Genomic DNA, 12,707 nt, shown 5'->3' on the forward strand with positions numbered 1-12,707 from the left:
ACCTGGAAATAATCATTTTTCCCCAAAACATGAGACATTTTCCCTTTTGACATCTTAAATTTGTTCTTGATTATATACTATCCCATCCTCACTCCTCCTAAGAGTCCGAAATAATTACCTTCAGAATGCACAAATTTTTACTAGGAAACCTCACATGTTACTTAGTAACTTAAATTTTTTAAATTCCTTGAATTCCATAATTGTATTCCTTATTCTACATAAGTTAAATAAAAAGCAGCATTAAAATCCTGTCATGGTCAGGTAGTGGTCTTACTCATGTCACAATGAAAACAGTGTCATATTTCGGCAGTATTTCTGAACAGTTCTACATAAGGAAAATACCTCCACATCTACACAAATGGTTACAAAAACTGTGCCTAAAATAGACCGGTATTTAATCAGAAAGAGAAACAAATATATTTTCTTATAAGATGAAAGGAATGATGATGAAAACAGGTTAAATATACTCTAAATGGTTAAAAAAAAAAATTCTCCCAAGTATACAAACTTATAGTCTCTTCAGCAAAACATCTACTTTAGTTACATCCTGGATAGACACAGCCTACAAAGGATTTTAAAAAATAGAAAGCACAAACCAGTCCTTTGTGATTTAAAATGTAAACAACCAAACGATAAAATACACAAAGAAGGCTGTTAATTCATTACAGGAAATAATGGTCCTTACCTTGTTTAGTACGTTGCTTACTTCACTAGCAAAATCTCTTGAACATACTTCTAAATGAAAAATTTTGCCGCAGTTTGATACACATGCTCCTAGAAGCTAAAAGTATAAAATCACAAGTTAAAAGGGCTCAGTTTTAGCAGACAGTTTTGTGGTAAAACTTAAAATGAAATCACTTACAGTCAGAGCTTGCATAGCAACATGAGGATCTTTATGGTTCACCCTCCTCATAACAGACCGAAGACAATCTTTGGGTCTAAAAAATGAGAAATATAACAATCAATTAGTAGTACATCGAGGCTTTCCCCCCCTTAACTTAATAAGCAATAGACTACTATACAAAAGGTAGACTACAGTAGAGAAGTTAAATTTTTATTAATGACACAACTGAACTGTACACTAACAAGTTCCTTCAATTTTTTCAAATAAAATTAACAGGCTCTCTTCCTTAGCAAACACAGATTAAGCGTTTCACACTAATTCTGGATTAAAAAAAAAAAAAAGTTCTGAAAATGAAATGACAGACCAGAACTTCCACTTCCAGTCATGATGGAATAACTAGAACCAGACTTATACTCCCATTATAAACAATGAGAAAAATGGAAAAATATATTTAAAATATATACTCAGGTCACTGGGTGGGACATTAGGCCACAGACAGTGCTGAATGATCTCTAAGAAGGAATACAATTAGATAAGCTAGACATCTGCCTCAACTTTCCACTCAGAGGTACTTTTCAGATATCAGTACAGGCTTTCTGCTTCTAAGGCTGTTTCTGGATCCTGGCGCAGAGATGGTGATCCCAAGAGAATGGTAGTCTCACTGAGTTGTGGGGAAAGAAATCAGAACTCAGGAAGGCCAAGAGAGCTAGAATTTGCAAAACATAGTAGAAGGAGCTAAATGAAAAAATGGTTCTGGATACTTGCATAGGAGTCCACTTAGGTCTACTGAGGAAAAAGCCACACATGCAGAGATTAAAACCTCCATAAAGCTGGACAAAAAGTGACTGCGAGCTGTATGCAGAAGAGTTCCCAAAGCTCACACAGTCATCAGAGTTCCCATCAAAATGGAGAGTCCTTGTTAAATATTTAGAGCCTTCAGTGGATACATCAGAGTTTAGGCCTTGGTACTAAGACTGAACTATCCCAAAAGACTACTCTAAATCCATCCTATAGCAACCTAAAAACAAGTCAGAGAAGGATAAAATTGAGCCAAATGTAACAAGTTCAGAGAGAATAAAGTCCAATGTTCTTTAACAGCAATAAAACCTGGCACTCTATATAAAATTCATAACACTACACATTCAGTCAAAAATTATTAGATACGATATGATATAAAAAGCAATTATGAGTTATTATGAGGTACTCAATATAAAATTTGTAACACTAAGCATTCAGCCAAAAATTACTAGATATAGGGGCACCTGGGTGGCTCAGTCATTAAGCGTCTGCCTTCGGCTCAGGTCATGATCCCAGCATCCTGGGATCGAGCCCTTCATCGGGCTCCCTACTCTGTAGGAAGCCTGCTTCTCCCTCTCCCACTTCCCCTCCTTGTGTTCCTCTCTTGCTGTCTCTCTCTCTGTAAAATAAATAAATAACCTTTTTTAAAAATTACTAGATATAATACAAGACATAGCTAGGAGAAAATTCAGTCAACTGAAAATGAAGAAATCACAGAGATGATGGAATTAGCAATCAAAGGCTCTGTAGAAGCTATTCTAAGTATACTCAAGGATATACATCAAATCAACATAATGAGGAAAGAAATGGTGTAAAAAGGATAAAGCTTAAAAAAAAGATAATACTTCTAGACATGAAAAATATATATTTTAAAAAGTGGATAAAATTAATTAGATAAGAATAAAAGATCAGTAAACTTGAAGAATGCTAGAAGTACACAAATAAGTACAGAGATAAAAAAGAATAAAAAAATTTAATACAGAGCCATCACTAAATACATTTTTAAAAGAGAAATGGGAAATTTTAAAAATTCACAAAAAATATTCAATTGATATATAATAAAAGTTCAACAGAAGAAATATATCATCTAGAAAAATGGCAAATTTTAACATTTTATTCTTTTAAAGATTTTATTTATTTATTTGACAGAGAGAGATCACAAGTAGGCAAAGAGGCAGGCAGAGAGAGAGGAGGAAGCAGGCTCCCTGCTGAGCAGAGAGCCCAACGTGGGGCTCGATCCCGGGACCCTGGAATCATGACCTGAGCTGAAGGCAGAGGCCTTAACCCACTGAGCCATCCAGGCACCCCAAATTTTAACATATTAACCCAACCAAATCAACAGTTATATTAAATGCAACTGGTCTCAACACACCAAATAAGACAGATTGCTTGACGGATTAAAAAAAGCAAGACCCAGGGCACCTGGGTGGCTCAGTCAGTTAAGCGTCTGGCTCCGGCTCAGGTCACAAATCCTGGGTCCTGGGATCAATCCCTGTGTCACGTTCCCAGCTCAGCAGGGAGTCTGCTTCTCTCTCTCCCTTTGTGTGTGCTCTTTCTCTCTCTAGCTCTCACTCTCTCACAAACAAATAAAACCTTTAAAAAAAAAAAAAAAAAGCAGAACCCACCTAAATGCTCCCTACAAGAAACTGTTATAAAATATAAGGACCTATGTTACTTAAAAGTGAAAGGATGGAGGAAAGAAAAACATATCAAGCAAACATAAACCACAAGAAAGCTGGAGTAGTCATGTTAGTATCGGGCAAACTGCAATTCCAGAGAAGCCATATTACCAGGGATATAGAGGAAAATTACAAAATGATAAAAGGATCAATTCTCCAAGGAGACATAATAGACGAAGATGTGTAGTCTTATCTAAAAACAAAGCTTCAAAATATATGAAGCAAAGCTTCATATAAAACTTCATATAAAAACTTCAAATTCACAATTTAGTTGGAGATTTCATTCCTGTCTCAGAAATTGGTAAAACAATTGAATAGAAAAATGGGTGTGAGAATATGCTACTCTACAAGAGCAGACTATATATTGTCTCCAGTGCATACAGAATATTTACCAAGACAGACCATATTTTGAACCATTTAGAAAAACTTAATTTTTTTAAAAAAATGAAATGATACAAGCTATGTTGTTAGACCATGATAAAATTATACTAAAAATGAGTAATATGAAGAAAACTGGAAATTCTCCAAATTCTACATAACCACAGTTGGTCATAATACATTATCCTTTTTATATATTATTAGGTGTGATTACAGTGTTGTTGAGGATTTTTGCACCTTTGTACATAACTGGTCTGTGGTTTTCCTTTTTTGTTTTTGGTACTGACCTACTGTAGGCCTCATAAAATGAGTTACAATAAAGAAAATTCTGAGCCCAGACAGCTTTGCTAATGAATTCTACCAAATAAGTGCCATTATGCTAAGTACAAAAATTTTCTGTACATATCCTTTAACAGGTTGAGGAAATTACCTTTAATTCTTAAATTAATGAAAGACTTTGTTACAAATGTACACTGAATTTTTTCAAAGGAACTTTCCACATTTATTGAGGTGATTATATGGGTCTTTTTCTTTAGTCTGATGAGACAGTGAATTATACTGATTTATTTTCAACTGGTGAACCAGGCTCGCATGCCTGGGATAAATTCCACTTGATTTTTCTTCAAAGAACCAGTTCTACTTTTGAATTTTCTCTATTGTTTTTTTCTCTTTTCAATTTCATTAATCTCTGCTCTTATTTTCATCATTTCTTTTCTTTTGCTTCAAGTTTGTTCTTCTTTTTTCTTAAGATAAAAACTTAGATCACCAACTTGAGACATTTCTTCTACTAATATAAGCATTTAATGATATAAATTTACCTCTATGGATTGCTGTAGCTACATCCTACAAGTGTTGATATGTTTTATTTTCACTTTCATTTCACTGAAAATACTTTCTAGCTGCTGTTGTGATTTCCTCTTAGACCCATAGGTTATTAGTCCAAAACAGAGATAAAATACAATCATAAAAAAAGTAATTGAAAAGAAAAATGGAGAAAAAAGGGAAGAGATAAAAAATACTGAAAACTCCTAGCAAAATGGTAGTTTTAAATCCAACCATATCAATAATTACATTAAATGTAGTCTAAGCACTCCAATTACCAGGCAGAGGCTATCAAATTGGATAAAAAAGCAAGAACCAAGTATATGCCAGCTATAAACTATCTACAAGAAAATCTATTTTAAATACAAACAGATGAGGGACACCTGGGTGGCTCAGTTGGTTAAGTGTCTGCCTACAGCTCAGGTCATGATCCCAGAGTCCTGGGATCAAGTTCCTCATTGGGCTCCTTGCTCAGTGGGGAGCCTGCTTTTCCCCCCTGCCATTGCTCCCTCTGCTTGTTCTCTCTCTACCTCTCTCCCTGACTAATAAATAAAATATTTTTTAAGTAAAAAATAAAAAAAATAAACAAATACAGATAGATTAAAAGAAACAAGACAGGGAAAGATATCAACATAAAAGAAGGTCAAGTGGCTTTAACAATTTCAAACAAGGAAGACTAGTAGAGATAAAAAGAGACATTTCATAATAATGAAAGGGTTACTTCTCTTTAAAAAACCATAATTTTAAGTAAGAGAGCTTCAAAATATATAAAAGAAAACATACACACACACACACATATATATATACATATACATATACAGAAATGAAAGGAAAAACTGACAAGTCTAGTCTCCTAGAACTTCAACATACTCTTCTCAGTAATGTGACAGCATAAGTAAAACAAACAAGAAGTATGAATACAGAATAATTGAATACTACCACCTATCTGGGCCTTTTGAACATTCTACTCACACATGGTAGAAAACATAATTTTCAAGTGCACAGAAAATTCACCAAGATAGATCACATTCTAGACTATAAAACAAATGGTGACAAACTTAAAAATCACACAAGATATGTTTTTTGACCACAACAGAATTAAACTACAGATTAATAACAGAATGACTATAAGAAATACCCAAATGTGTGAAAATTAAACACAAATCTAACAAATTTAAATAACTCTTACATCAAATGAAATCACAGAAATGTAATTTCACTTAAGTAAATGAAAGCACACTATCAAGCAGTCTGTGTAAGAATGTTCACAATGGCTCTCTTCATAACAGCTAAAAACTGGATATAATGCAAATGTTTCTCAATGGGTAAATGCATAGAAAAAAATTCTAATATATTCATACAATGGACTATCCCTTGGAAATAAACAGAAGTAGTGATATACATAAAAACTTGGACTTAGCTCCAAAACATATTCTATATGATACAAAATCACACACTACACAAATTTATTTCTGAAATTTTAGAAAGGAAAATTTAATCTATAATAACAAAAAGCAGATCAATAGTTGCTTAGGACAGCAGAACTTTTGGAAGTGATTAAATGCTCTCTACCGTGAGTGAAGTAATGCTTATAATATAGCATATATATTTGCTAATCTCATCAAATTATCAAACTGTATACTTAAAAGGAATGCATTATATTGGGAAGAAGTCACTTCTTAGTAAAACAGACTTATTTTTTAATACCAGGCCACGTACATGTAAACATGTGTTTCATGGGGATGCTATAAAATAGCAGTAATAGTAATAGCAAGTAACTATAACCTATGGAACATCTATGTGTTTAGGTTCTCAAAATTTTACTTAAGGAACTCATCCAATTTTCAAAACAGTCACATTAAACTGGAGTCTTACAGTTGTTCAATTCCTTGCCCACGATACCCAAGTGGGTAGTAACTGGTACAAAAAAGATTCAAACCCAGGTGTGGCTGAGTCAATACTCTACGTTCTGACCTCGGAACTGCCTTGCAATGAAGTAAGACGATGGAAGCTGGGAGCTATTCATACAACACAAAGGAAGAAAGCCTCAAAATATTAATTCATCAGATTGAAATGGCATTTGTTTTATTTAATATTATAAAACATTATCAAAAGGATAAATATTGTATGATTCCATTTATATGAGGTCCCTAAAAAAGGGCAAATTCATGGAAGTTAGTCTTGACAAGTAAAAGTCACCAGTGGCAAGGAAGAAGAGGAAATGGGAAGTTATTATTTAATGCACACAGTTTCTATTTGGGATGATGAGTGAGTTTTAGTGAAAACATACATGAAAGAAAAACCCTTATCAACTGATATGAACTACAATGGGCCCTGAAGAAACTGGCCAGTAAGAATAATTATCCTAAAAAATGTCTTTAAGAACTGGAATACAACTACTAAACACTGTGACTTTAAAAAGTCATTATTAATAGGGAAAAGTTAAAATAAAAAAGGATTTTTGTTTCTAAGAATGTTTCATTGACTATTGGAAGATTTCCTCCTAAACAGCATGGAGAAAAAAGAAAAAAAAAAAACTTTTAAATTATATTTATTGGCTACCTATTGCATGCAAAGCATTCATCTCTTCTCATTCAGCTCTTTTCCTATTGATTTTGTATGATCTTAGTATTATCTGAGGGTCACCTGGCTGGCTCAGTCATTTAAGCCTCCAACTCTTGATCTCAGCTCAGGCCTTGATCTCCAGGTCATGAGTTCAAGCCCCTCATTGGGCTCCACACTGGGTATGGAGCCTATTTAAAAGAAAAAAAAGTATCTGACAGCAGTATTATTAAACTAAAGAATTAATATACTATAATACTATTATTTAAATTTTGCCTTTTTCATAGTGGGACTTATTTTAGGAGCCAGAATCTGTGACCTCATGCTGATTTTCGCAGTTGTGAAAACCATGCCAACACATAAAAACACAAAATTATAATTCCAAGCACCAGTACAGGTGAAATCTAAAGGGATTATCTGAATGCTAAAATTAAAACCATTAAAAATAATGATCCACAGACGATTCAGCTCAGTAAAAGAACCTAACAGAAAGTAATCCTTCATAGTTGCTTAAACTAAATTTCTGACATATTTTTTTCATTTTTTTAAAGAAAGAACTCCAAACTCAGAAGACTTTTGGAAAGGGAAGTGAGGAAAGAGCATTGAAATGCAACCTTTACTTTTTATTTTATATATTTCTATACAGCTTGAAATGTTTTACCACAGCCAATTTTAAAAACCAAGGCAATGATACCTCTGGCACCAAAATAAACTTGGCTATCGCATCATAAAAAGGATAATGTCATAAAAAACCAATTAGAATGCTTATAAGTGCTGAGGAATATAGTGAGTAAAACACGAAAAGTAAAAGTGAAATAATATATACACACTTGATTATTAAATCTTACAATTTAATTAAAGATTATGGCTAAAATACTATTTTTAAAAAGGAGAATTGTATTTTTTTAAGATTTTATTTATTTGACAGAGAGAGATTACAAGTAAGCAGACAGAGGGAGAGGGAGAAGCAGGCTCCCCACTGAGCAAGGAGCCCGATGCGGGGCTCGATCCCAGGACCGTGAGACCCTGACCTGAGCTGAAGGCAGAGGCTTTAACCCACTGAGCCACCCAGGTGCCCCAAGAGTTGTATTTTTTTTTTAAATATAAACCTATGGTTAATATAAAAGTAAATACAAAAATATTCATGTAAACAGAATGTATACATATATGTATTGAATATGTTTCCTAGCTCTGGTACAAGCAAGCTTACGTGGTACCCATACCTCAGCTTCTTTTTACCAGTGAATTTAAACTTAGTATACTAAGGCTACTATCCTCTCAATGAAGAATTCAAATTGACTGTAGAGACTGTATAATTTATCAACTATACAAGTACCTTTTTGAGAATGAAAGGGATGCTAACTGGGCATAATTGAAAAACAGGAGGCATAAAGTGAAATTATCCAAGACAAACTATATGTTTAGTCACAGGGCCAAAACACTGTCCATTCATAAAAATCAGCTTTTTATGCATATATCTGAGGCATGTAGTTCAGAAAAAGGGCGAGAAAAAAGAGGCAGCAAATAATTCTCTAAGTATCTAAGACTACAGCATTCTTATAGACTCGTGGGTAAGCCTAAATGGCCTAAAGGGAAGAAGCAATGACCATTAATTTATAAGGAAAATGTTTTTAGCATTCCCAGACCCCAAACATAACCTTCCTTGGGCTTTTCTGATACCTTAGGACACATCTTGCTAATGGATGCACCAAGTCAGTCAAGATAAAGCAGATGCTCACAGACACAGTTCAAAGCTATGGCAGCTTGATGCTGAGAATCTGAGTGCAGCTCCCCAGGATGAGCTGGGCAGCACTACTCTTGCTGCTCCAGGTGTATGCTATCTCTAAAATAGCTCAAGGAAAAACTGAATGCCACTGTAAACGTGAAGATTCCCTTCAAATTTCTTTTAGTTAGGGTAAACAGGTACAAGTGGAGGTCCTTCAGTAAGAATGAAGAGGCATGAACAGAGGATACCTGTACTTTCATGTGGCTGTGGCTTCTAATGATTTTTTTTTCTCAAATCACAGACTGGCCAGGAAACAGACTCATCAGGAATGTACAGAGCTGCCTTGACATATATCAGGTCTGATGAACTAAAGCATCAAAGTCAATTCCATCATTCACAAATACTGTTCCAATCCACCTTAATGAAGTACCTTGGGCCTCAAAGAAAGCTGAGCTTTAAGAGGGGCATCTTTTCTATTGAATCCTCTTTACTCTACTTGTCTCCCATCATACCACTCTGAATCATTTGGTTTCCATGTGATGTTACAACTACTAAAATTAAGCTACTTCATGCTCAAAGGTAAATGAAAATTAAGGCATGAACGCTCCTTAACCTTCAGATACAATTATCATGCTACTGTGCTTTCTTTTGCAATTCAAAAATTTTTTCAGTAAGTCTGCAGAAGTTGAAGCTCTTAAGGCAATTCTGGAAAGGATATAGTCTTTAAATGAGTTTCATCAACAGTCACTCCTTTGATCTAACAATAACTTAATAAAACTTTTCATTCTTGCTCATTCATCTTATTGGAAAAGTACCCAGAAAGCAAGATCCCTCTACATATTGTGCCTTATGTTTAGATCAGTGCCAAAGAATACCAACCCTTATGATCAATCCACTTTGGTCACCAAAACTGTCACACTGAATTACTGTCTCCATGTAAATTACAATGACGCTGTGAAAAAAAAAATTTATCAGGTAGCAAATAGCTCAGCTGATAATGCTTTAACTAATGTTATGCCATCATCTTCACTTTGGCTTTTATGAATTTTCATAAGCTAAGTTTTACCACATCATGCACATAAAACAAAACCATGAAAGGTCACCATGAAACTAAGTCTTTATGACTATCCAAATAGTATTCACATGTTAGCTGTTCTTATTTACAAATATCTACAAATGGGTAGAACTCTCTCAACACAAATAACAATTTTCTAGGCAAAAAGTCATAAACACATGTTAGATGAAAATAGCAAAGGATCCTTACATCATATTTTGGCATTCAATATCTTAAAGACTGTGTATCTCAAGTATCAAAACTGGAATTTACTATTTTGTTTACTAAAATTCGCTATTTTGTTCCAATGATATATGCATTGTTTTGTTATCAAGGTCAAAGTTCTCATTCAATACTTAGAGAGCAGGCCTCTGTGGGATATTATATATTCCAAAGATAACCACAATAATAACTCCCTTTCCACATGCTCTTCTACGAAGTGAACTTGCCTCTTCCAATCAAGAGGTAAAGTTTAATAACCCTCCTCTTAAATGTGGACTGACTCCAGTGACTTGCCTGACCCACAGAATGTAGCACAAGTGGTATTCTGAGATGTGCAGTTCATAAAAAGCATGTAGAATAAACCTCCATTTCCTAGAATGTTCCCTCTAGGATCCCAGCTACTGTTCTGTAAGAAACTCAAGCCACGTGTATAGGCCTTGGTAAATGTTTCAACTGAGAGCTCCTGCTGAGAGCCCAGCTGACTGCCAGACATCAGCTGCCAACCAGATTGAGCATCCATCCCAATCAGGCCTTCAGATATTCCAGTCCCAGCCATTAGGTGACTAAAAGTTCACGAGAAACCCCAAGCAAGAAGTACCAGACTGTTAACCGAAAGAACCGTGAAGATCATAATAAATGCTCCTTTAAGCCACTAAGTTATAGGCTGGTTATGTAGCAATAGATAACTAGAATCACCTCTAGCAAAGTGTGCTGACAGCTGTTCAAACACTATTAACTTGTATAATTTAAAATTGGGTTTTCTTTTCATCTTTCCTTTTAAATAAAATTTTAATAAAATTGCCTTAACTGTTTATCTCCCCATCTTGAGGGTTTCTGAAGACAGGATCCAGGGCTACATTGTTCATCCTTGGCTCCCTACTCCCTGCACATAAAACGTTTTCAATTAGCATTAACTGCGCCTCTGATAAACCTCATTGGCTACGATACTGCCACTGCGCAAAGCTGATAAAACGTTTTCATTGTGAATGTTGCCTACAATAATGCCTTCAACATAGCTGATGCTGAGCTAAATATGGAAAACACTACTTTTCACTGTTGTACAATACTTAGTATTTAGAATAAGTGAATAATCCTCCTTACAAAACTTTATTACCAACTCCTATATGTCTTCCACTGAGTTAGTTTTCTATGAGAAAAATGTACATGCTTTCATAAAATCTTGTCTTACAAAAGGATTACAACAGGATTACAATAAGGGAAAAATTCTGATTATCTAATGCTGGGAAGAGCACAGGATGTAAGAGACTGATGATGGTAATAAAATTAAGTATTTTGTAAAAACAAATGCTAACGGCAAAATCTGCATGTGCATTAGGAAAAATCTACCAGTGATTCCCATCACCCACCTCTGTAAAGGGTAGTCTCTCTAAAAACCTTCTCAAAACTCCATTTTTGTATTTAAAAAAATTTTAAGACATATCCTCTCTTTTCTTTATCTTGAGATATGCAAACAAAAGACCAGGATCAGGGACAAGAACAGGGAAAGGGAAATTATTTTTCATCTTTCCCAGTTTTCCAACTACAAAATAACTTTGCTGCTCTAAACTTACCATGTGAAAAATAAGCATAGCACAAATCTCACCACTGTAAAATATCAGGGAATAGTACAATTTCCTGGGGTGTGTTTCCAAAGTCTGGGCAGTGGCAAAAATTGCAGTTAATCAATTTCTCTTTATTAGGGAGTTACCTATTAGAAAACATACTGCATCATCTCTCAAATAAGCTCAACATAGGCAACTTTTCCTCAATTATTAAACCAAAACTGTTATTTTTTTTTAAAGATTTTATTTATTTGTCAGAGAGAGAGTGAGCGAGAGTGAGCACAGGCAGACAGAGTGGCAGGCAGAGTTAGAGGGAGAAGTAGGCTCCCTGCAGAGCAAGGAGCCCAATGTGGGACTCGATCCCAGGATGCTGGGATCATGACCTGAGCTGAAGGCAACTGCTTAACCAACTGAGCCACCAAGGCGTCCCCAAAACTGTTACTTTAAGCACCCATCGAAGAAAAAGGCTTTCAGGCACTTCGGTGGCTCAGTCGTTAAGTGTCTGCCTTAGGCTCAGGTTATGATCCCAGGGTCCAGGAACTGAGCCCCACATCGGGCTCCCTGCTGGGCGGGAAGACTGCTTCTCCCACTCCCACTCCCCCTGCTTGTATTCCCTCTCTTGCTGTCTCTGTCAAATAAATAAAAAAATATATAAAATAAAATAGCTTTCATACAGGCCATGTTGTTTAAAAAAAAAATGCATACACTGAGTGAATCACTTAGTGCAGTAAGATATTCATACTCTAAGAGAAATGAAAACTAAAATGGTGAGATAGCACATAACTCACTAAATGATATCTCACTAAATAGACAACATTTAGGAAAACACAAGTCTTTAGGACAAGTCTTTAGTAAAAATACCATTTGAGGGGGCTACAAAGAATACAGTTAAATTCAGTAAGATAAACATGCATATGATGCAGCTCAAATCTATAGTCAGAAAGATCACAGAAAAGTAAAACTAATTTTCCATTCCTGCAACTCTCTTTTCAAAAAATAATGAAATTTCAAATCTCCTTAAATAGCCTCAAGTAAATATCCAAAATTGTTATTCATAAAT

At 34.9% G+C, this 12,707-nt stretch overlaps 1 protein-coding gene and 1 pseudogene across 7 annotated transcripts in view; both read right to left on the minus strand.

Moving 5' to 3' along the window:
* The window catches only part of STAM (signal transducing adaptor molecule), a 109,247-nt gene that overhangs the window by 45,102 nt on the left and 51,438 nt on the right, over window positions 1-12,707 (minus strand). For all 7 annotated transcript variants that reach the window (XM_059184024.1, XM_059184022.1, XM_059184021.1 and 4 more), the window contains 2 exons: window positions 863-938; window positions 686-781 (listed from right to left, as the gene is read on the minus strand). In XM_059184024.1, coding sequence (XP_059040007.1) covers window positions 686-781; window positions 863-938 — 172 coding nt within the window. The remainder of the gene's footprint in view (window positions 1-685; window positions 782-862; window positions 939-12,707) is intronic.
* LOC131839956 (U4 spliceosomal RNA) lies at window positions 10,973-11,050 on the minus strand (annotated as a pseudogene).

This window comes from Mustela lutreola, chromosome 8 (assembly GCF_030435805.1).
Source record: "Mustela lutreola isolate mMusLut2 chromosome 8, mMusLut2.pri, whole genome shotgun sequence".
Classification (NCBI taxonomy): Eukaryota; Metazoa; Chordata; class Mammalia; order Carnivora; family Mustelidae; genus Mustela; species Mustela lutreola.